The 24,841-nt window shown below is 51.2% G+C and overlaps 2 protein-coding genes and 1 pseudogene across 18 annotated transcripts in view; 2 read left to right on the top strand and 1 right to left on the bottom strand.

Annotated features, from left to right (window-relative positions):
• TTLL5 (tubulin tyrosine ligase like 5) overlaps window positions 1-9,456 on the bottom strand; it is a 278,126-nt gene extending 268,670 nt beyond the window's left edge. For 10 of the 13 annotated variants that reach the window (XM_008272017.4, XM_008272023.4, XM_008272018.4 and 7 more), the window contains exons 1-2: window positions 9,290-9,434; window positions 7,877-8,045 (exon numbers count right to left, since the gene is read on the bottom strand). In XM_008272017.4, the coding sequence (XP_008270239.2) occupies window positions 7,877-7,950 (74 nt within the window). In that variant the 5' untranslated portion in view covers window positions 7,951-8,045; window positions 9,290-9,434. Of the gene's footprint in view, window positions 1-7,876; window positions 8,046-9,289 lie in introns of those variants that run through there. The other 3 variants (XM_017349414.3, XM_070065290.1, XM_070065293.1) reach the window with 3 other exon arrangements.
• LOC108178617 (elongin-C pseudogene) lies at window positions 4,715-5,153 on the top strand (annotated as a pseudogene).
• On the top strand, window positions 9,292-23,017 carry ERG28 (ergosterol biosynthesis 28 homolog). 5 transcript variants are annotated; one of them, XM_008272028.4, is made up of 5 exons: window positions 9,292-9,905; window positions 12,745-12,902; window positions 18,727-18,817; window positions 22,103-22,221; window positions 22,320-23,017. In XM_008272028.4, exons 2-5 carry the CDS (start codon window positions 12,770-12,772, stop codon window positions 22,397-22,399), a joined length of 423 nt encoding a protein of 140 aa, XP_008270250.1. In that variant the 5' UTR covers window positions 9,292-9,905; window positions 12,745-12,769; the 3' UTR covers window positions 22,400-23,017. The 5 variants fall into 5 exon arrangements, with proteins under 5 accessions (XP_008270250.1, XP_008270249.1, XP_002719683.1 ...); XM_008272027.4 differs by having other exon boundaries at window positions 9,490-9,905; window positions 12,741-12,902; XM_002719637.5 differs by having other exon boundaries at window positions 9,490-9,989.
• Window positions 23,018-24,841: the final 1,824 nt, after the last annotated feature.

Raw genomic sequence — 24,841 nt, 5'->3', positions numbered from 1 at the left:
ACTATGGCTGGCACGCTACACCAATCCAAAGCCGGGAGCCAGGTGCTTCTCCTGGTCTCCCATGGGGTGCAGGGCCCAAGCACTTGGACCATCCTGCACTGCACTCCCGGGCCACAGCAGAGAGCTGGCCTGGAAGAGGGGCAACCAGGACAGAATCCGGCGCCCCAACCGGGACTAGAACCCAGGGTGCCGGCACCACAGGCAGAGGATTAGCCTTGTGAACTGCTGCGCTGGCTTGACTGATTTATACATTTCTTCTGCAAGTGATAGCCCCTTTTCAAGCGAATCTACAGTCTGGGCTAAGATCCCTAAACTGATACAAATATCCCAACTGAAGTCACATATTTTAAAGAAAGTCTATGCTAAATGGATTAATATAATGGTACTTCAAAAGGTTATATAGGGGCTGGCGCTGTGTCACAGTGGGTAAAGCCACCACCTGTAGTGCCGGCATCCCATGTGGGCACCGGCTCAAGTCTCAGCTGCTCCACTTCCAATCCAGCTCTCTGCTATGGCCTGGGAAAGCAGTAGAAGATGGCCCAAGTCCTTGGGCCCCTGCACGGGAGTGGGAGACCTGGAAGAAGCTCCTGGCTCCCGGCTTTGGATCAGTGCAGCTCCAGCTGTCGCGGCCAACTGGGGAGTGGAAGACCCCTCTCCCTCTCTCTGCCTCTCTTTCTCTGTGTAACTCTGACTTTCAAGTAAAATAAATCTTTAAAAAAAAAGTTGTATAAAACAGAATTAAAAGATAAATTTTGGTGCAAAAATATTTTGAAATACATGCATAGTTTTTTCTTAGTATGCTTTATCCATGAACTTTTTTGAAGATCCCTCATACAGTTTCCTCCAGTGTAAAACCACAGGACAGAAAGAGACCTCTGACTTCATCCTCTTTCTCTGCCGTCAGGAAATCTGTTTAGGCGCAGGCCTGGTGGACCCACATCCCACATCAGAGTGCCTGGCTGCCCCTGGCTGCCCTGCTTCCAGCTGTCTGCTCGTGCACATTGAGAGCTGGTGAAGATGACTCAAGTACTCGAGGAGAGACCTAGAGTTCCACAGCTCCATGTTCTTGGCTTGGCCGGGCCCAGCCCTGGCTGTCGCCAGCATTTGGGGAGTGAACTAGTAGATGGGCAGATATCTCTCTTTCTCTCTCTCTCACTGCCTTTCAAATAAAATAGAGAAATCTGTTCAATTAATCTCTGACAAATTGTTACTTACTCACAGATTAGAAAAATCTTCAATCTCCTTAGGGCAGAGAAGTAGGAAAAGAAAGTTAAATAAGCCGAGTCCCTACTACAAGCTAGGAATTAAGCTAATGGCTCTCTCGTGTTGTTTTATTTAATCTCTTTGCCCACAGCATGAGCTCAAGAAGTCTCAGAGAGGCTAAATAAGCTGCCCGAGGCCACACAGCTGGTTAAGGAAGGGGACAGGGCCTCTGCCCTTTCCACCCTTGGCCTCCCTCACCACTTTTCAGTCAAGTTCTGAACATCCTGAACTCAACTCTTTGGGAACTTAAGCTAATCAATTCCTTAAATGGAATAAGAGCATTTGGCCAAGATTCGCTCCACTCTTAAAAACTCACATGACCACTCCCCTTAACAAGGGCCAGACTACAAATCCTAGAGCCAAGCCAGACCCTCCCAATCCAAGTTTTAAAAGATCCACCCTCTAAACACAGATGCTGCCTGGCTGCCAGGCCACCAGGCTTGGAAGGGAGGCAGCCTGCAGACCCGGGGTGAGCTGCCCACAGCTTTTTAGTGAAGACAGCAAAGAACGCCATACCTGGTTCATTTCCCATTTTCAAGAAATGGAATGTGCATGTGTATTGTTCTTGTCCTTTCGCTTAGGTGCTGGTGTTTACAGGGTACATTTTTTCACAAGAAGGATTTGTGTGTGTGTGGCTTTCTTGCTTTTAAATTTTAAACACCTGTAAAATGTGGGCAGGGGGCCATCTGATTCCTATGTTCTCTTCCAACTTTAATTTTTCCACTATATTTCTAGTCAGCAGAGAGAGGAAAAAACAGGCAGTCTACACTCCAAAATCTTGGGCAGAAACTCTGGAAACTACCCAGAGTTCCCTGTCATCTAGCACTGGCTACAAACTGGCATTGCTGAGCCTCAGTATTTGCAAACAAGAGGTCACTGCTACAAGCTACAAATGCAGGGCAAGAGTTAGGCATGCAACACTCAGCTGAGGACAGTCAAGGCCCTAACCATGCTCTCTGTGCAAAGCCAAACCCCCGACAAGGAAACATTTACAACCCATGGAAAGGTAAAAGAGGGAGCAAAGTTTCGCTTCAGTAAAGTCAACTTAAAACACTTCATGCTAAATTATCATTAAAAACATGTTCCCACCAGGTGGTGCTAAAGAGAAAAAGCTCAAAATGTTAGGGAAACTGACAGTGGGGACTTTCAATTTCCATTCCCATCAGAAGTTAGTTGATAAGAAGCTCCACTCTGTGAAAGACTCAGGAATTAAATGATTAGTTATTGAAGCAGAACAATGTTACGGTTCACTTTATTGAAAACTGAAGAACACTTTGGTTTTTAAGGAGTAGTTTCATGAGGATCTACATTATTCTCTCCTGAGACCCAAATGACAAAAGGCGAAAAGACAGAGAGGTAAGGGGTAGGTGTTGGGCCTAGCAATTTAAGACTCCAGGTGGGACAGGCGCACCCGTATTGGGATGGAGCGCAGGACGAGTCTCCGCGCTGCTTCCCATTCCAGCCTCCTGCTGATGTGTACCCAGACTGGGAGCAGGTGAAGGCTCAGTGGCTGAGTCCCTGCCACCCATGTGAGCTCCCAGGTCTGGGCTCCTGGCTTTGGCCTGGTCCAGCCCCAGCATTTGTGAGCTCTCTTTGTCTCTCAAATAAATAAATATTTCCAGGGCCAGCACAGTGCGTACTAGGTTAATCCTCCACCTGCAGCGCCAGCATCCCATATGGGCACCGGTTTTAGTCCCAGCTGCTCCTCTTCCGATCCAGCTCTCTGCTGTGGCCTGGAAAAGCAGTAGAAGATGGCCTGAGTCCTTGGACCCCTGCACCCCCATGGGAGACCCGGAGGAAGCTCCTGGCTCCTGGCTTCGGATTGGCTCAGCTCCGACCATTGCAGCCATTTGGGGAGTGAAGTAGTGGATGGAAGACCTTTCTCCTGTCTGTTCCTCTCTCTGTAATTCTACCTTTCAAATAAATAAATAAAATCTATTTAAAATCTAAATAAAATAAGTATTTCCAAGTGAGAGACCTGGATGGAATTCCTGGCCCCTGGATTCAGCCTGGCCTAACTCTGGCTGTTGTGGGCATTTGGAGAGTAAACCACCAGATGGAAGATATCACTCTTTCTTCCACTGTCACTGTGCCTTTCAAGTAAATGAAAAGTAAACTTAAAAAAAAAAAAAAAGGAGAGGTAAAACAGTCTGCATTCCCATTTCCATGGATTCTTCATACCACAGCCCCTGAGAGAAATGCCTTCTGCACTTGCCCACCCTCCAGGGCCCACCGCAAGCCTCACCACCCCCATGGAGCCCTCCCTGCTCCTCCAACGCACGGGCAAGCCTCCTTCCCCGAGCTCTGATATCACGCACGACATAACTGTTTGCTGGTGACGTTTTTAACTGATACAAAGCCCACTTTTATGACAGAAAATAAAGCTATTATTTTTTCAGTGACCAAAGAAACCTTGCATTCAGTTCTTACATGAAAGTGTCCATATCTATATATAAACTTGTATTTGGATTCTCAAAGAAAAATACAGAAAAATAGCCTCTTTGCATTTACTACTTGAAATGGCACCAGAAACAGGGCTGCCTGGATGGTTTCCAGCCCTGGAGTTCAAGACTGCAAAGTCTTAATATTTGAAGACAGCTGAGGGACATAAGCACATCCAACAGATCTGAGGATATACGTCTTGGGAACAAGGCAACATCTCTAGATGACTTAAGGCTTTGAAGCTTTCAAAATTTTTCAAGTGTAACTCTGCTGCTGCTCCTGGTGCGACCCCAGTTTAAGCCTCCTGCATAAAACAAACATCTGACTGACAAGACAGACAGAAGCTGATAGACCAGGATTAAAACCCAACAGTAGGAGTTTGGAAGGACCTAGGTCAAAGATCTATTAATTCACACAGGATGGGCTCGGGGTGAATCACACCTTGATTGTCACCAACATCTCTCAGAGATCTGGCAATTCTCAATTATGAGGCTACTACCCACAGTATTATCTGTGCCTCTGACTCTATCTGAAATTCCAGGTGTTTTTTTATACCATCTTACGGTCACTGCAAATACCTCAAAGTATCATCTGCACTGATCACTAAGTTACAGTAGCTGGCAAACTCAGTCCAGATTACACGTGATCACGGTCAGTCTATACAGCAAGTGAGATGAGACCGGACAACAACTGGACAATCCGAGAAGTGGCATCTCTGTGGCTTCCCAGTACTCGCCATCTGGATTGCTGATCCAAGACCTGTGCCCACAGTATAATGATTAAGCAAAAATAGTCTTCATGCTCTTGTCTTTAGAAAATGAAATTTCATTTTCTCAGACTTTAAATGAATGATTTTGCTATTTAAAGTATTAACAAAATGCACATATTATTTAATAACTGCATTTCAATGTAATTGGTACTTTTTGTAACAATATGTATTTAATTTTAAGCACTTAAAATTAGCAATCTGGGACAGGGGTAGGCCACTGGGGGTTGGGGAGCAGCCCTGAGTAGGGGCTGTGGCGGTTCGCAGGGACCTGGCTGCAGGGGTTGCAGGGTTGTTGAGAAACTATTAAACTTTCTGTGGAAGCAAAGTAGAATTTCATAAAAACATAATGGACGGAGAGGAGAAAACCTACAGTGGCTGTGAAGGCCCTCATGCCGTGTGCGTCAAGCTGATATTGTCAGAAAGAATTCATTGTAAAAAGAGGACATACACTAACATCAGGAACAATTAAAGCCATGTTGAGTGGCCCAGGTCAGTTTGCTGAAAATGAAACCAATGAGGTCTATTGTAGAGAGATCCCTTCACATGTGCTATCAAAAGTATGCATGCATTTTACCTACAAGGTTCGCTACACTAACAGCTCCACCAAGATTCCCGAATTCCAACTGCACCTGAAATCTCACTGGAACTGCTGATGGCTGCAAACTTCCTATATCGTTAACTAAAATCAATTATAATAAACTGTTCATTTTTCCAGTATCTAATACCAGTAGTTCAGTTAGTAATTTTTTCATGCTGCCTGTAGACAACTGAACTACAAAGTTCATTGCAAAGCAGATTATCTTCTGTTCTTTTGCATAGAAATCAGAATTGAAATTTGTTTGCTACATCAACAAATTAAGGACATTTTCACAAACAGAAATAGACAGATATGCCAATTCAAAATAAGCAATTTAGGGGGGGCAGTTAAGTTACTGCTTGGGACACCCACATCCCATACTGGGTTCAAGTCCCAACTTTGCTTCTGCTATCAAACAACCTGAAAGGCAGCAGGTGACAGCCCAAGTACTGTGTCCTTGTCACCCACATGGGAGACCCCGATGGAGTTCCCGGCTCACCGCTTTGGGCTGACCCACAGTCCTTGCTATTTCAGACATTTGGGAAGTAAATCAGCAGATGAAAGATCTGATCTCTATCTCTCTGCCTCTCCCTTTCAAATAAATAAGCAAAATTTTTAAATAATCTTTCCAATAAGGAATCCATGGCATAAAAGGGTTAAGAACCTCTGATCTAACGTAGGCTAAAGTGGAAAGCCTTCATTTATCCATTCAGTCCATAAGCCAAGCAAGTGTTCACTGCGTCCCTGCTCTGACACTAGGTCAAACCATCTGCATCGCCAACACTGGGTTCGTCTTGACCTGCCCAAATGCTAACTGCATAGTTCAGTCTAAAACTTGGTGGGCCCAGCCTCTTAAGCCCACATATGAGAAGCAGTAACACAGTGAAAGAACAATCTTAAAATGGAAAAACTGACACCTACAGAAGTTAAAAACTTTGCAAAATGGGCAAGAGGCAGTGCACTGAAAACAAAAAGTCACAAGGCAAAGGAACCAGAGGGAATTGCCCATTTAATTATCCCGAACAAGAACGACCCAAATACACTGTCAAATTTCCATTATTCTCTAAGACCTAAAAGTGATGAGAAATCTTCCCTCAAAGCTTTATGAATGCTTCAATATTTTTTCCAATTACATTAATGTAACTTTCCACCTTAATCAGTCTGCCATGAATTCACTGCTAAGCCAGTAACAATACTGCCTTCTACTTGCATGACTTCGTAATTTACAGGGTACTTTCACACATTATTCTTTGGATCTCAATCACACCACTACACAACAGCCTGCCAGACATCAGCCCTGTCTGTCAGGTCACACAGCACACAAAATCCAAAAGAACTCCCGGAGAACTAAAGATGAGTCTGAACTTTAAACCGGACTCTCTTCTGTGTCAAGCAGTAATATTAAAGGAGGTGAAATAGGAAAATGCTCCAAAATCTGGGAACGCTAAGTCTGAGCCTCAATCCACTGCTTACTCTCTATGGGTCTCTAAGACAGGATCCTGATATTTCTGAGGTGAGCTTAATAAAGTGGAAACGATAACTTCTTCAGATTAAATGAGAGGAGGAGGAAGCAGTCTGGTCTTCAGATTCAGTGAGGCCCAGGTGAGTTAAAGGCCTTGCCATGGTCTTCAGCAGTGGCGCTGATCACTGTCTCTCATTTCTCGTACGAGGGTCCAGCAATCAAACAACTCGACTCCTTCCTCAAAGTACTCAGGGAAGCAACGTGGCTTGAGGCACACAGCATAGGCTATAGAATTCTTTTTTTTTTTTTTGGCGGGGGGGGGGGGGGGACAGGCAGAATTAGACAGTGAGAGAGAGAGAGACAGAGAGAAAGGTCTTCCTTCCATTGGTTCACCCCCAAATGGCTGCTATGGCTGACAATCCAAAGCCAGGAGCCAGGTGCTTCCTCCTGGTCTCCCATGAGGGTGCAGGGACCAAGCACTTGGGCCATCCTCCACTGCCTTCCTGGGCCACAGCAGAGAGCTGGACTGGAAGAGGAACAACTGCGACAGAATCCAGCGCCCCAACTAAGACTAGAACCTGGTGTGCCGGTGCCGCAGGCAGAGGATTAACCAAGTGAGCCGCGGTGCTGGCCTAGGCTATAGGATTCTAATGCCCTGCCCAGAGACGCCCTGACAACTTACCTGCCCTCTCCACATGACCACCACTCTATCGTTATAAAGGCATTTGAGAAAATTAGCACAACATAACCAATGCCACAGTTCGGTGACCTACTTTTCTTCAATATCTAAAAAGTGTGACATCTTCAATGTTAAGAGCTCTGATCAAGAGTCCACCAAGAGCTGCCATCTGCATTTCACAACATCTATCTAGAGCTGATGTTCACTTATGAGAAATACAGCCTTGGTGCCCATATGGGAGCAGGTTCATGTGCTGGTTGCTCCTCTTCTGATCCAGCTCTCTGCTCACGGCCTGAGAAAGCAGTAGAAGGCAGCTCAAGTGCTTGGGCCCTTGCACCCACATGGGAGACCTGGAAGAAGCTCCTGGCTCCAGGCTTCAGATCAGCCTACTCTGGCCATTGCAGCCATTTAGGAGTGAACCATCGGATGGAAGACCTCTCTCTCTATCTCTCCCTCTCTCTGTAACTCTGCCTTTCAAATAACCAAATCTTAAAAAAAGAAAGAAACACAGCCTTATTATCCCATTTCTAACAGCCACTGGGAATGGACTAAAAAGGTCTGGGATAGAAGCTCAAACCAGAGTCAGACAATACCAAAGGATACCGGATAAAAGAGGATCTGAGTAAAAGAAAACTAACTCCCATTCTAAAGGCCAGAGGTCAGAGGCAGGCCCGCGGTACTTACTCCTGGCTGATCACCTCCTCATCCTCCGAGGACGATGCTGTTTCCTCCAGGTCCCGGGCCATCACGACGGGCATCTCCTTTGGGGTTTGTCATGCAGTCAGCAGACAGGGGCCTCAGAGACCTTTCCTTGCAGACTCACTGGATCAGACGATTTGGGTGGCACAGATTCCTGCAGAGAAGTGGATCGCTCTGACACACAGTGCAGCTGTGCAGTTATCAGTTACCGCTGATGATCTTCCAAACAACGAAAAGAAACCCATTCCTAAGCAGTACCCGAGCTCTAGCTTACCTTCATGGTGCCTCACACACGGCTCAAAAATCGGAAATGTTTTTCAGATATACTCTCTGGACTCTTATGTATTTGAAAAGCTCTTATTAAGTTTGAGTTTCTCATTTGTCTTTCATGTACTAAATCTAACCTTAGGGAGGTGGCTGATTCCTTGCTATGACCTCAATTAAACTTGGCCTGGGTTAAAAATAAGAACTCAAGGTTTAAGATCTTTGCAAATATTTATTCAGACTCAATGACAAGCACACACGGGAGATGGCATCATGTTTCAGTTAAGACAAATTCCACATCAGAGCCAAAAGATTAAAATGTTCTCCTGAATCAATAACGGGGGGGGGGGGGGGGGCACTGCCCTTCCAAACACTCTTAAAAATCATTCTTAAAAATCATTCTCTCTTACTGAAAATCACAAACTTGGATCTGAATCTCAAAGGCACATTACAATTACAGAATTTCCAACGCGGCAGTTCTAACTTGAAAATATATTTTTCCTTAGGGGGAAATACATTATGTCCGATATACCTGACAGGGAAGGGAATGCAAACTGTAAAATGAAAATGTGCGGATGACCGCAATCCCACTGCTCAGAGGTAGGCAACTGATGTCAATCTTTCCAAACTCTATTTTTCTGTGCATTCATGTATATAAGATTGCAAATAAAACCAACACACACACACACACACACACACACGAGCCCGCTAATGACCCCTGCAGATCTTCGGGGTAACGGGCAATCCCTAACAGCCTCGGTGGCTCCTCTGCGGGAGATGCCCAGTGGAATCTCTCCATCTTTCCCAAATGCTGGGAAGTCCCGTAAGTTACACCGAGCGAACCTCCAAGCGAGGAGGGGATGCCCACCTTCCCCGAGCTGCCTGCAGACTGGGAGCCCTCGCTCCCCGGGGATCCGGCCCTCGGCCCCACCCCCAGCGCACCCCGATCCCGAGCGGGTCGGCGGTGCGCTCCCCGGGAAGGACGGGGCGACCCCGCCGCCACCCTCCAGCCCAGCGCGCCCGGAAGCCAACAGCGGCTCCCGGGCTCTGAGGGGGAAGTGCAGCCGACCGCGGCGGCCAGGGCCGGGAGCGCACCTCCCTCCGGCAGGGAAGCGCGCCGGCGCCGGCGTTTACCTGTCTCATCTTCCCATGGCTCCGGCGCGCAAGTGGGGACCACGCTCTGCGCCTACCTCCCTCCTCCTTTCCCAGCCGGGCTCTCCGCGGCTGCCGACGGCTGCTTCCCCCGTTACTACAACAACCAACAAGCAACCGCCCGCTCGGAGCCACTGCGCAGGCGCCCGCCACCCGGCGCGGACCACGCTGGGCTGCGGCGCGGACGGATGCCGTCACCGCCCCGCGACGCGGGAGCAGAGCCGCGTGCTCGGCACAGAGCACTCTTGACTTTCTCTTTCCCGCTCAGTTCCCCCCACTCCTCCGCCCCTTAAACGATGACTCCAAACCTGGAGTTCCGCCACTATCAACAGGAGGGTTTGCTGCGTGAGCGGTGCCCCAGGGGGAGAGGCTTAGGCAGCGGCAACCGCTGATTGGCAGTAGAGGGGTTCACTCCCTATCTCCTGCTCGAGCAAAGCCGGCTCCGCCAATCAGAGCGAGGACTGACAGGAACGATCCAATCGTAGAGCCAGGCTGGGGACGGGGGCGGGGACGAGTGGCTCAGGTGGAATCCGGGCTGGAGCTGTCTTGGGGAAGCTGGTTTGCTGCTGCTGCGGCTGTGCCCGGGTCCGGCTGCCAGGTAAGGCGACGGTGGGAGAGAAGAGGGTGCAGGTGACCGTGTGACATCTGATTGGGAGGATCCGAAGAATCCGGAAAAACGGAGGTGGGACAGAAGGAAGACGCTAGTAGGCTTTCTTTTGTGGGGGAGAGGGTTCGGGAGCCGACGACGAGGGGGAACCCGGAAGATGGGGAGGGCGTGGTGGGTTCGGGGAACGAAGGGTGGGTGAGGGCATGAGCAGCCACTGAGAGCTGGTACTGTGCGAGGAGCCTTCACCGTCACCCTGAAGGTAGATGTTTGTAACCCCATTCAGCAGAGGAGGAAACTGAGTCACACAGCACCGAATGGTCGGGGCAGGATAGGAACGCCCCTGGCTGGGCTCCTGCTATCCTGGACGAGGTCGGGGGAAATTTTGGAATAGCAGCTGTATGAGGGAAATTCAAAAGGTTCATGAAAAATGAAATTAGAAGATTAATTTGGAGCAAAAATTTTTGATACTATGTTGATTTTTTAGGTTTATTTTCATTTTCTTTCAAAGGCAGACAGACAGATCTTTCATCCACTGGGTCTCTACCCCGAATGCACACAGTAGCCCAGAGGCTGGACCAAGCTGAAGCCAGGAGCCAGATCTTAATCAGAGTCTCCCACGTGGGTGGCAGGGACCCAAGTTCTAGGGCCAACTGCTGCCTCCCAGGGTGAGCGTTAGCAGGAAGCTGAGCTGGGAAGCAGAGCCTGGGCTCCAACCCAAGCCCTCCGGTGTAGGATGCAGGCACCTTACCCACTGCACCAAATGCCTGCCCTGATGCAAATATTTTTAAGCGAATCCTTTAACTCTGGTCCCACCCTCGTTTGTAAAATGGAAATACTAAATGGTATAACACATGTTGGGTGCATGGCACAAAGCCCAGTAAGGCAAGGTTCCTGCAGCCCTCACCAAGAGTGCTGCTTCCTTCTCTTAAAGTCACAGCAGGTTATTTATTTTTATCTTTTGGATTGTTCTTTTAGTTTATGGAATATGTGTGCCTAAGGAACAGGGTAGAAAAAAAGTAAGGGTGTAAATAGTGCTCTCACACCGTACGTTCCACTGCAAATCTGTACTCCATAGGTTTAGGAGGATCTGTCATCAAGAACCAGGCAGGCACCTGTGAGCCCCTGGCTTTGGAGAGCATTGACATGAAAAAGTAAAGAGAGGGGCCGGCGCTATGGCGCAGTGGGTTAACACCCTGGCCTGACACGCCCGCATCCCATAAAGGCTCCGGTTCTAGTCCCAGCTGCTCCTCTTCCAACCAGCTCTCTGCTATGGCCTGGGAAAGCAGTGGAAGGTGGCCAAGTCCTTGGGCCCCTGCACCCGCATGGGAGACCCAGAGGAAGCTCCTGGCCCCACCTTCAGATCAGCGCAGCTCCGGCTGTTGTGGCCATCTGGGGAGTCAACCATTGGATGGAAGACCTCTCTTTTGCTGCCTCTCCTCTCTCCGTGTAACTCTTTCAAATAAATAAATAAATCTTAAAAAAAAAAAAAAAAAAGTAAAGAGAGAGGAAGACTGATTGTAACCAAGAGAAAGGAATTCTGATATACGGTAGTATTTGAAGAAATTGCTTAAAGATAAGTATTGTTCCACTTATTGCAGATTATACAAATGTACTCCAAAAAGTTCATGGAAAATGGAATTAAAAGATAAATTTTGGGTTATTTTGGTGCAAGACATTTTTGAAATCCATGCTTAGCTTTATCATAATATACATTTTCATAACTTTTTGAAGAGCCCCATACTGTTCACTGACTGTTATCAGTGTAACCAAGCATTGCAGCCAATTTCTGTAAGCCTTACACCAAAATCCATTGTATTACTTTTTTTTTTTTTTTAATTTGAAAGGCAGAGTTACAGAGAGGCAGAGACAGAGAGAGAGAGGTATTGTATCCACTGGTTCACTCCCCAGATGGCTGCAACAAGCCAGAGCTATGCTGATCCAAAGCCAGGAGCCAGGAGCTTCTTCCAGGTCTCCCACGTGGGTGCAGGGGTCAAGGACATGGACATCTTCTACTGCTTTCCCAGGCCATAGCAGTGAGCTGGAGCAGAAGTGGATCAACCGGGCCTTGAACCAGCGTCCATATGGGATGCCGGCACTGCAGGCAGAGGGCTCACCTGCTACGCTACAGCACCGGCCCCTGTGTTACTTTATAGTAATACATATACAGGTCTTTACTTCTGTTGCCTTTCTTCACATTTTTCTCTCTGGGTTTGTCCCTTCCACCCACGGTCGTTGTCACCCTCAGTAAAGGTCAGCACACTGGCTTCAGGTGAATATTAAAGGCAATATGCCAACCTGGGAAGTAAGAATAATGTGTAAAAAAAAAACCGAGCGGGGTGGACGTCGGGGCGCAGATTAAGCTGTCATCTGGGACACCCCTGTCACATATCTGTGTGCCTAGGATTGAGTCCTACTTCCACTTCTGGTCTGACTTCCTGCAAATGTGAGCCCTGGGAGGCAACAGCCTCCCAGGCAAGTACTTGCTTGGGCTCGTGCCGCCCACAAGGGAGACCTGGATGGAGTTCCTGGTACCTGCCTTCTACCTGGCCCAGCTCCAGCCTGTTTGGGCTTATGGGGAGTGAACTAAGGGATGAAAGATAGCTTGCTCTTGCTCTATCACTCTGCCTTTCAAATAAGTAAAAATAAATTAATTAGACTTCAACCAAAAAAAGAAACAAAACTGGTGCATGAGCCTGGAGGATCTAGAGAGGAGCTCACGCAGTGATTGCCCAAGTTTAGTGCAGCTCTCGTGAACGGGCCGCAGGTAGCCACAGAGCAGAGATGGACTGACCTTGGCTTCTCGTGTCCCATGTCCTTGTTCCCAAGGCAGACGCCCTCTCGGGTCCGAGGGCAACATGAGCCGATTCCTGAACGTGCTGCGGAGCTGGCTGGTCATGGTGTCCATCATAGCCATGGGGAACACGCTGCAGAGCTTCCGGGACCACACGTTCCTCTATGAAAAGCTCTACACCGGCAAGCCGAACCTCGGTAAGAACCAGAGAGCCATGTCCTTCCTAGGAGCGGCCCTCGTGTGGTTCCCCATGCAGGCTTTAACCAGCACAGCCCCAAGGCACTCTGTACACCGGAACAGCCCCCAGGCACTCTGCACCTCAGTACAGCCACATGCACTCTGTACACCGGCACAGTCCCCATGTACACTGTATAGCAGCACAGCCCCCGTGCACTCTGTACCCCGGCACAGCCCCCATGCACTCTTACGCCAGCACAGCCCCCATGCACTCTGTACACCGGCACAGCCCCCGTGCACACTGTACCCCGGCACAGCCCCCGTGCACTCTGTACGCCGGCACAGCCCCCGTGCACTCTGTACGCCGGCACAGCCCCCGTGCACACTGTATAGCAGCACAGCCCCCATGAACTCTGTACGCCGGCACAGCCCCCATGCACTCTTACGCCAGCACAACCCCTGTGCACTCTGTACCCCGGCACAGCCCCCGTGCACTCTGTACGCCGGCACAGCCACATGCACTCTTACACCAGCACAGCCCCCATGCACACTGTACCCCGGCACAGCCCCCATGCACACTGTACCCCGGCACAGCCCCCGTGTACTCTGTACGCCGGCACAGCCCCCATGCACTCTTACGCCAGCACAGCCCCCATGCACTCTGTACGCCAGCACAGCCCCCGTGCACACTGTACCCCGGCACAGCCCCCGTGCACTCTGTATGCCAGCATAGCCCCCAGCAGGCTATACACTGTCACAGCCCCCATGTACTCTGTACACCGGCACAGCCCCATGTACTCTGTACACCAGCACAGTCCCCATGCACTCTGTACACCGGCACAGCCCCCGTGCACTCTGTACACCGGCTCAGCCCCCATGCACACTGTACACCGGCTCAGCCACATGCACTCTGTACACCGGCACAGCCACATGCCCTCTGTACACCGGCACAGCCCCCATGCACTCTGTACATTAGCACAGCCCCCGTGCACTCTGTACACCGGCTCAGCCCCCATGCACACTGTACACCGGCTCAGCCACATGCACTCTGTACACCGGCACAGCCACATGCCCTCTGTACACCGGCACAGCCCCCATGCACTCTGTACATTAGCACAGCCCCCGTGCACTCTCTACACAAGCACAGCCCCCATGCACTGTGTACCCCAGCACAGCCCCATGCAGGCTGTACTTCACACAACCTAGAGCACTCAAAGCACAGATACCTGTTTCATTCTCCATAATGTTAGGTACTTGACACAGTTCGTGGAAAGCCATGTTACAGAAACACTATGCATGGATTTCACCTAATTTCACCTTTTTTGCACCTAAATATATGTGTCTTTTAAGTCTAATTTTCCGTGTGTGTTTTAAAGAACCCTCACATTTACTGAACCTGGGGGAAGCTCAGGAACCCAGGCTCTGAGAATGTTCAGGGGATTGTTTGCTGCCTGATCTAGGCTTTGGCAGCCGCTGGAATGATCAGCTTCGTCAAGGACACATGACCCCTTTCCACTAGCTTCTCTGAATACCTGTTGACTCATTTCACAGTGCCCTGCGCAGGCAGTGCACACAGAAAGCATCATACAGGTAGGTGAGAGAATGGAGTTATTGGTGACTGGCCACATGTCCCACTGAAAAGCTTTTCTTCAGCACTCAGGTCACGGCACATGGGTACCTCCCAGGTGACCTGGAGAGACGTCACGGCACGTGGGTACCTCCCAGGTGACCCGGAGAGAGACGTCACAGCACATGGGTACCTCCCAGGTGACCCGGAGAGAGACGTCACGGCACGTGGGTACCTCCCAGGTGACCCGGAGAGAGACGTCACGGCACGTGGGTACCTCCCAGGTGACCCGGAGAGAGACGTCACGGCACGTGGGTACCTCCCAGGTGACCCGGAGAGAGACGTCATGACACGTGCATGGGTACCTCCCAGGTGACCCGGAGAGAGACGTCACGGCACGTGGGTACCTCCCAGGTGACCCGGAGAGAGACGTCACGGCACGTGGGTACCTCCCAGGTGACCCGGAGAGAGACGTCACGGCACGTGGGTACCTCCCAGGTGACCCGGAGAGAGACGTCACGGCACGTGGGTACCTCCCAGGTGACCCGGAGAGAGACGTCACGGCACGTGGGTACCTCCCAGGTGACCCGGAGAGAGACGTCACGGCACGTGGGTACCTCCCAGGTGACCCGGAGAGAGACGTCACGGCACGTGGGTACCTCCCAGGTGACCCGGAGAGTGACGTCACGGCACGTGGGTACCTCCCAGGTGACCCGGAGAGTGACGTCACGGCACGTGGGTACCTCCCAGGTGACCCGGAGAGAGACGTCACAGCACATGGGTACCTCCCAGGTGACCCGGAGAGAGACGTCACAGCACATGGGTACCTCCCAGGTGACCTGGAGACGTCACGGCACATGGGTACCTCCCAGGGGACCTGGAGAGAGACGTCATGGCACATGGGTACCTCCCAGGTGACCTGGAGAGAGACTAACCAGAGTCCTCCCCAAACCGTGACATCGTCCCTAAGAAGACAGTCCACATCCCTCCAAGCTGGTCCCCCAGAAAGAAACCGCATTTCCCAGTGGCCTTTGCTGCCTCCCTGAGCCTGTCTGCTGGCGGTGTTTTTGCGTTCTCACTTGTACTCCACAGCACTGGTGGGTGCAGTAGTTTGAGCCGTGGCACTGTTTCATAGCAGCCGACAAGTGTGTGACATTTATAGCTAACCCAGATCCGGGCATTGACCTAGCTCAGATTTTTTTTTTTTTTTTTTTTTTTTTTGACAGGCAGAGTGGACAGCAGTGAGAGAGAGAGACAGAGAGAAAGGTCTTCCTTTGCCGTTGGTTCACCCTCCAATGGCCGCTGTGGCCGGCGCACCGCGCTGATCCGATGGCAGGAGCCAGGAGCCAGGTGCTTTTCCTGGTCTCCCATGGGGTGCAGGGCTCAAGCACCTGGGCCATCCTCCACTGCACTCCCTGGCCACAGCAGAGGGCTGGCCTGGAAGAGGGGCAACCGGGACAGAATCCGGCACCCCGACCAGGACTAGAACCCAGTGTGCCAGCGCCGCTAGGTGGAGGATTAGCCTAGTGAGCCGCGGCGCCGGCCTACCTAGCTCAGATTTCTATAACATCTAAGCATGAAATGAAATGAAATAGGCTGAGGCTCCTCTTGAGCAAAGTTCATTCACAATAGGCGTAAGAGGCCTGGAAGAGCAAGCAGGACAACTCCGTGTTCTCATCCCCAAACGCTGCCCTCCCCTGGCTGCAGAACCCCGTGTAGACTCAGGCTGTTTGCAGGTTGGCTGGTCCAGCCCCTCGCATTTAGTGTGCGACAGAGAAGCCCGGGGGTCATGTGACGTGCTGAAGTGCGTGTCGATGAGCAGAACTCTGTGTGTGTGTGTGTGTGTGTGTGTGAGAGAGAGAGAGAGAGAGAGAGAGAGAGAGACTGCCCCCTCCCTTTCATCTGGGGGTTGTCACAGGGCCCTGCTGATTGATGCTCGCGGTGCTCTGGAGTGTCCCATAGAATTCATGGTTAGGGCAGATGAAGTGCCCCACGCCAGTGTCACTAACCAGAGAAACTTCCTTCCTCTTCTCATCAGAGGAGCTATCACGCTGGGGTATGAAAGTCGCAGCCATCCAGGGCTAGTGCTAGGTGTTTGCTTGGCATGTGGAATTTTTTCCCACCACCATCGGAAGGTCTGAGTGCTGTGAAGTTGGTGGAGTGTCTGGTGTTCCCGAGGCTGGAAAGCCCTTCAAGCCCACATAAACACGCGTAGCCCTTCCAGGTGTCAGTCACATCCCTGGACGTTTCTCTTGCTCGGCAGAGAAACCAGCAAAGGAGGCATCTTTGCTTTTTTTTTTTTTTTTTTTTTTTTTTTTTTTTTTTTTTTTTTTGACAGGCAGAGTGGACAGTGAGAGAGAGAGACAGAGAGAAAGGTCTTCCTTTGCCGTTGGTTCACCCTCCAATGGCCGCCGCGGCCGGCGCGCTGCGGCCGGCGCACCGCGCTGATCCAATGGCAGGAGCCAGGAGCCAGGTGCTTTTCCTGGTCTCCCATGGGGTGCAGGGCCCAAGCACCTGGGCCATCCTCCACTGCACTCCCTGGCCACAGCAGAGGGCTGGCCTGGAAGAGGGGCAACCGGGACAGAATCCGGCGCCCCGACCGGGACTAGAACCCGGTGTGCCGGCGCCGCTAGGCGGAGGATTAGCCTAGTGAGCCGCGGCGCCGGCCTGCTTTTACCATTTTTACGTCCCCAAGTCACTGGATGCCTCAGGCCAATGTCTGTGTACTTACACACAGTCCTAGCCAAAAGGCCAAGAAGGTACGCAGTGGCTGCGCTTTGAATCACCCAGTCAGGAAGTTTCTAGAAAATAACTGTATGGGGCTGGTGCTGTGGCGAATGGGGTAAAGCCACTGCCTGTAGCACCAGCATCCTGTGTGGGCACTGATTCAAGTCCCAGCTGCTCCATTTTCAATCCAGCTCCCTGCTGATGCACCTAGAAAAGCCGCAGAAGACGGCACAAGTCCTTGGGCTCTTGCACCCACTTGGGAAACCTGGATAAAGCTCCTGGCTCCTGGCTTCAGCCTGGCCCAGCCCTGACCATTGCAGCCACTGGGGAGTGAACCAGCGAATGGAAAATGTCTGTTCTCTCTCTCTCTCGCTCTCTCGCTCTCTCGCTCTCTCGCTCTCTCTTTCTTTCTGCCTCTCCTTCTCAATAACTCTTTCAAATAAATCAATCTTTAAAAAAGAAAATAAGAAAATACATATATGCCCAAATGTATGATGTGATTGGTCTGGCACCCAGGCTGTGGTAATGTTATAAAACTCTCTCAGTTGATTCAAGAAGCAGCATTATAGTAGACTATGACCCATACTTTTAGGATAAGATATTTTACACAGAGGCATCAGAATGAAGCCACCGGCCGGCGCCGCAGCTCACTAGGCTAATCTTCCGCCTTGCGGCGCCGGCACACCGGGTTCTAGTCCCGGTCAGGGCACCGGATTCTGTCCCGGTTGCCCCTCTTCCAGGCCAGCTCTCTGCTGTGGCCAGGGAGTGCAGTGGAGGATGGCCCAAGTGCTTGGGCCCTGCACCCCATGGGGGACCAGGATAAGTACCTGGCTCCTGCCATCAGATCAGCACGGTGCGCTGGCCGCCCACAGCGGCCATTGGAGGGTGAACCAACGGCAAAAGGAAGACCTTTCTCTCTGTCTCTCTCTCTCACTGTCCACTCTGCCTGTCAAAAAATAAAAAAAAAGAATGAAGCCACCAAAAGCTGCCAGCAAACACCAAGGACACAGGGCTCTGTCCCACTGCCAAGTACATGGGAAACCTGTTTAGTTTGGGCTTCGCTCAGACCCCGTAAATCTGGATGCAGGAAGAGACCCATGAACTTAGGTATCTTAAAGACTTCATGCCGGATCTAGGTTGGTGCTGGTATCTCTAAGTTCTGTCCTGCATCAGCCTTGAAAGTCCGCCAGCCTGCTAGTCTTGTACTGAGAGACCAATCTTGGCAGCGTCCCCCTGTGCCTCTCCTGACGCAGACTTTCTGGGTTGCTTGGGAGCCAAAGGCATGAACTGCTGTACCCAGGACTGGCTTGCCTAAGTGGTCCCTTTGTTGGCTTCACACTTGGAATTCCTCTGAAAGGCACCTGAGCAGTGCTCATGCCCGGCGTTCCTTCCATTCCTTCCACCCAGTTCTCGAGTGGGGCACTAGAGCCTGTGCAGGGAGGTCAGGGTCAGCTCCCTGGCTGCCGTGAGTGACTGGCGCCGTGGGAGGAGTCTGGAAAGACCGCCGACCACCTCCCTTCTCAACATTCATGCTTGCTTTTGCCCCGCAGTGAACGGCCTGCAAGCTCGGACCTTTGGCATCTGGACGCTGCTGTCCTCGGTGATTCGCTGCCTCTGTGCCATCGACATCCACAACAAGACGTATGTAAGGGAAGGAGCTCTGGCATCCTTTTGTTGGAAATCAGCTGCTAGGCACAGCCATTGCCCCCTACTGTTAAGTAGGACCAGTTCATTCACTGCTTAATACATTTGTCTGGAATGCAGATAAGAAAAGGCCAAACTTGCCTTTTTGAGGCCATCCAAGCCTCAAAAACATGATAGGCCAACAGCTCTCATTTAGCCTGGAAACTCTTTGGAACTGACCCAGCACAGCGGCAGTGGCAGTATCCAGTGGCCTGCATCATATCCCTGTGCTTCTTTACCAAGGAGGGTGGTATGTGTGCTCTTTAGGGTAGCCGCCCACACATACCTTTCTCACGTTCCTCCTTAAGAAGCAGGAATGAACGGAAATCACCATCCCGAAGAAGAGGAGCTCACGGTAAACTGTTGTATGCCTAGGCACAATCAGCTGCTTGAGGGTGAAAGAGAAGCTGGGACCCCTGTGGTCCACCTCTCCCAGGTCTCAGACCAGCGTGGAACAGTGGCCTGTGGTCACAGATAACCGGTCTACAGAATGCTGTAACTGATTCTGGCCACTGGGTGGGGCTCGAGCTTTCTTCCAGGCCGCAGTCAGCGCAGTCTCTGCGGAAATAGTTCGCTCAGGTCACTGGGTGAGGCTGTCAGAAGGCCAGCTTCATAATGAAAGGCTTTTCTGCCTTATCCAGGCTCTTGGATCTGGGGAGGGAGGGGCCGTGATAGTTACTGAGCTCCTTTTATGCCGGGACCCTGATTAAGTGCCTCCCAGTATCCCTGCGGAGGAGTGATTCTCCTTCCTGATTTCGCAGATCTAAATGTTGAAGCCTCTTAAAGCTGGCCTTTGGTTGGGACGCCCACGTCCCTCGTCCCACATCCCACAGTAGCGTCCCTGGGTTCAGCTCTGGGCTCTGGCTCCTGCCTCCAGCTTCCTCCTGAAGTAGACACCAGCAGGGAGTGGCAATGGCTCAAGTAGTTGTGTTCCTGCCATTGAGGCAGGAGACTGGATTGGGTTGCCTGACATTTGGGGGTGGGGGTCCTTGTGTGTGTGCGCGCTCTCTCTCTCTCTCTTTCTCTCTCTCTTTGCCTATCTGTGTCTTTCTGTCTCTCAAATAAGTATATATTTTTTAAATAGAAAAGTCTATTTTTAAAAAACAAATATTAGAAACCCAATTAATTTAAGCTTAGGAGAACTGACTCCAGTGGGATTTGCAGCAAGACTATTAGCCCTCTGATTTCTCCAACTTTAAAGTTTTTTTTGTTTTTTTTTTTTAACTTGGAACTGTAGTTTGCTTGTCCTAGATTGACACGTATTTTTGGAAGCAGTATGGTTTAGTGGAACAGCCTGGGGCCGGGGGTGAAAACAAAAAGAGGATTCTGCTCTCAGTGCTCAGCCCCGGCTGCCCAGCAGCGGTCTGTGCTGGCCTCTGCACTTGGTCTCGCACAGAAAATGGGAATGCACATCTCTTCTACCTCTCAGGGTGACAGAGGGAGCGAGGACTGGGTGATCATTTTTTAAAGTTACTTATTTACTTAGAAAGGAAGAGACAGAGATCTCCCACCTGCGGGTTCACTCCCCAAATGCTCACAACAACCAGGGCTGGGCCAGACAGAAGCCAGAAGCCAGTAGCCATAGCCAGGAACTTAATGCAGGTCTCCCTGTGGGTGGCAGGGACCAAGTAGTTGATCTATCACCTGCTGCCTCCCGCGGTACATGTTAGCGGAAAGCTGGAATGGAGAGCAGCGCCAGGACTCAAACCCAGGAACTCGAGGATGGAATGTGGGCATCCCAAGGGCAGCTTAGCCACTGCACCATACGCCCACCCCATAATCATTTCAAAGACCTTGACCGTGATACAGAACTGCTGACAGGTACAAGGGATCCATTTTCTATTTCCTGGACTTTGAGAGTGAGTGAAGACAACTCAGACTTACCCTTATTTCTGTTAGCCATTCATGCATCCCCTTGCCAGCACAGGACAGGTGCAAACGCTGACTTCCTGTGTCTAACCCGTCCCAGCCCAGGACTTTGATCCATTAATTTCTGATGTGCACTCTGATCCTGTCCCCTCCCTAACTGGAAAATCAAAACCAACACACATGCAGACATAGTTAGTAAATGTATAAAACCATGCTGCAAAATGATATAAATGAAGTGGACTTCTGAGGAGGGTAGAGGGAGGACAGGATCAGGTGGGGTGAGGATATACAGGATGCATGGCCTGTTAGCTGTAGATTTCCTTTCCTAGAAAAAAGTGTCTTGACCAACATGTCAGCATGTTAAGATTTGGTTATATCGGTGTTTACTTGAGTCATCTATAATTTTTCATGTGTTTGAAGTATTTCCTACCTTTCTAAAATTTCATTGTTGGGGCCGGCATTGTGGCATAGCAGATAAAGCCACTGTCTACAATGCTGGCATCCCATTTGGACCCTGGTTCATGTCCCGGCTGTCCCACTTCCAATCCAAGTTGCTGCTAATGGCCTGGGAAAGCAGCGTAAGATGACCTAGTCCTTGGCCCCTGTACGCACATGGGAGATCCAGAAGAAGCTCCTGACTCCTGGCTTTGGATCGGCCCAGCTCTGGCCATTGCAGCCATCTGGAGAGTGAACCAGCCTATGGAAGATCTCTTTCTCTCTGTCTCTCCCTTTCTCTTTCTAGCTCAGACTTTCCAATAAAATAAATCAATCTTAAATAATACACCGTTTCATTGTTAAAGATGTAGGAATCCGTGCTGTCATCATCTCCACGTCACAGCCAGTGCTGAGGAGCAAACTCCCCGTGGGGCTGTCACTGAGTCCTCCCCAGCCACTTTTCCTGGCAGACACAAAATACCCAGCTGGTATTGCGGGAGCTTCTGGAAGCCCCAGCCGTGTCCTTGCTGCTTCGTCCCCATTCATGCCACTCATCTTGTGGCATCCATCATGCAGACATGAACCGGCACCTGGGCAGGGACCAGCCAGGCAGTCTGGAGCGGTAGAACTGTAGCATTGTGCGAGTCTGCCTGCGACTGCCGTAAGCCAGGCTCTTGCTTGCCTACAGCTGAGTCTGCCCCCTGCACAACTTGAAGATCTGCAGTGGGCGCCAGGACCCTTCTCTCCACTTAGCAGTCAGCCGTCCTTTAGCCCTAGATGAGAATCAGCTGATAGATCAAATAGCCGGGTCTCTCCCAGTGACACGTGGCCATTTTCCTAAGCCACCACCATGCTCTGGGAAGCTCAGGACTGACCGATGCTTCCCCCCCGCCCCGTGCCATGCCAAACTCAGGGTGACTTCCTGTCTGCCTCCTGCAGGCTCTACCACATCACACTGTGGACCTTCTTCCTCGCCCTGGGCCACTTCCTGTCTGAATTGTTCGTGTTTGGAACCGCGGCCCCCACGATCGGCGTCCTGGCACCCCTGATGGTGGCAAGTGAGCATCCAGCCCTGGGGCCGGCACGGAGCGCGCGGACGAGGGATGGATGAACGGTGCCCTGTTGACACCAGCCACTGTGCTTTTCTCTGTTTCAGGTTTCTCAATCCTGGGGATGCTCGTTGGACTCCGGTACCTGGAAGTGGAGCCGGTGTCCAGACAGAAGAAGAGAAACTGAAGCCAGCGGTGCCACCTCCAGGACTTCACTGCCTTCCGCTCTGTCCTGTCCATCGCCACTCTTTCACTTCTTTTCGGCTCCTTCATCTCTGGCCTCTTCAGCTTCCGTTGCACACTTTGGAAATTTTCACAGCAGGCATACAGAAAAGTATATGACACGTACGTGAGGTTAAACACTAATTTTAGAGTGGATACCCTAACTCCATCTGAGCCAAGAAGTCGCCAGCACCTCTGAAGCCCTCTGCGCGTCCTTCCCCCTGCAGCCCCGCCAGGCTCCCTGCTCCGCCGCTTCGCCTTTGGTTTTCATCCCTTGTCTTGTGTGGTGGGAACACATGAACTGCGAAGCCTAAAGCTGCTGCCTGCCCAGAGCAGCTGTGACCAAGGGCTGCCTCGAGGGGCGACCGTGCAGGTCAGCCTCCTCTCTGCTGCTGGACGCGTGACTCTGAGCCACTCGAGGGACGGGCAGCTCTTCCGAGAAGGGCTCCCCTGTGCGTGAGAGCAGGACCCTGGCTCTCCTTAGAGCCACAAGCGCATGAGAGCTGGAAGAGCCTGTCCATTTTTAGACCTTCTGGTCAGCTGTATTTGTGTAACAACTTTTATAATAAATAGAGGAACCCTCTGCTCCGATCAGTCCTTGTCCTTTGACCTCCCCCTAAAGCAGGAGCCCCCTGCCCTCGGAGCCCTAGGGTGGGAGCAGCACAACTTTGTGCCTAATTGTGTGCCCCACCATGAGTGGGCCGCTCAGCTCCCAGTAAACGCGGTAGCCTTCAGCTGCTTACTGTCCTTACTCATTTCTCCCGTTGTTGCTGTTCGTCTGTTTCTAAGAGACAGACGGAGCTTCTATCCTCTGGTTCATTCCCCTCTACCCCCACTCCTTGCCCACAGTGGCTGGGACTGGGCTGAGGCCAGAACTGGGAGCAAGAACTCAGCCAGGTCACAGCCATGAACCGTCACTGTTGCCCCGCAGAGTCTGCGCAGGTCAGGAGCCAGCGCGGGGCATGAAACCCAGGTCCTCCCCCGAGATGCAGGCGTCTTCATTGACCTCGGAACTGCCAGGCTGACCACCGGCCCTGTCTTGTGTTCTTACCCACCTGTACGAGTCAAGTTCCCAGCTGAACAGTCAAGACTCTTGTTTACTTCCTAAAGAAAACTTGAAGGGGCCTGTGCTGTGGCACAGTAGGTTAATCCTCCGCCTGCGGAGTAGGGCATCCTATATGGGCGTCGGTTCTAGTCCCGGCTGCTCCTCTTCCCATCAAGCTCTCTGTTATGGCCTGGGAAAGCAGAAGAAGATGGCCCAAGTCTTTGGGCCCCTGCACCCGCGTGGGAGACCCGGAAGAAGCTCCTGGCTCCTGGCTTTGGATCGGCGCAGTTCTGGCTGTTACGGCCATTTGGGGAGTAAACCAGTGGATGGAAGACCTTTCTCTCTGTCTCTCCCTCTCACTGTAACTCTACCTCTCAAATCAATAAATAAAAATCTAAAATAAAAAAAAAGGAAAAGAAAACTTTAAAAAAAAAATAGGTTTATTTGAAAGGAAGCAAGACAGGGATAAATAGAAAGATCTGTTCACTCCCCAAATGATTGCAACATCCCAGGCTGGGCCAGGCCATAGTCAGGAGCAGGGAACAACACCTGGGTCTCCCATGTGGTGGCAGGGGCCGTCTTCCACTGCCTTCCCAGGTGCATTAGAAGGTAGCTGAGTCAAACGTGCAGCAGCCGGGATCAAATCAGTACTCAAAAAGAGATACTGGAGTCACAGGCGCCACAGTGCCAGCCCCAAGAAACAAATTCTTAAGAAAGCAGAAATAGAAAGTAGATCTGGACGACATGGGAGAAAAAAACAGCTGCATGCCGTGAAAAGGGGACAGCTAAGCCTCAAGGACAACGCACCAGAATGGACAGCTGCCCCCTCAAACACTACCGGGTCCCCTCCCAGGTGAGTTAAAATAGAATTGTAAGAGTCTTTCCCCAACTGAAAATTGCTAATAATTATGGTGGCAGAAGCCTACAGGCCCCAGTGCAGCTCTCCAGGGAAGTCACGTACAGAAAACAGCAACAGGCCCAAGGTTAACACAACTCGGCCTAAGGTAGTGGCAGTCAGTAGGACGGTTGGGAAGAAAAATAGCACGGAGCCACAGACACGGGGACAGATCTGTGGACTCCAGCCAGAGCGAGATGATCGCAGAACAAACACTTCAGCCACCTTGTGAGGCACGGCCGGTAACGGCAGTGGGCTGTCCTCGCAGTCATGTTCAGACCTGTACACAGGCCGGAAAGAGGTTGGGGGCACAGGCTGGACCCGAGAGACAGCAGCCTTGGCGCACTCCAGGATGGCAACGTCCTCCCATGGGAGCTGCCTCACTGCTCCTCCAGGCCTCCCCACCCCTCAGACACAGCCCTCGAAATATGTGGTCATCTTGGGGACACCGTCAAATGACAAGGAAG

Source organism: Oryctolagus cuniculus, chromosome 20 (assembly GCF_964237555.1).
Source record: "Oryctolagus cuniculus chromosome 20, mOryCun1.1, whole genome shotgun sequence".
NCBI lineage: Eukaryota > Metazoa > Chordata > Mammalia > Lagomorpha > Leporidae > Oryctolagus > Oryctolagus cuniculus.
This window is presented reverse-complemented; position numbering and strand designations above follow the sequence as displayed.

Coding starts and splice junctions, on each gene's coding strand:
- ERG28 (XM_008272028.4), top strand. CDS start 12,770: ATGAGCCGATTCCTGAACGTGCTGCGGAGCTGGCTGGTCATGGTGTCC. Junction 12,903..18,726: donor CACCGGCAAGCCGAACCTCG/GTAAGAACCAGA, acceptor TTTGCCCCGCAG/TGAACGGCCTGCAAGCTCGG. Junction 22,222..22,319: donor GGCACCCCTGATGGTGGCAA/GTGAGCATCCAG, acceptor TCTCTGTTTCAG/GTTTCTCAATCCTGGGGATG.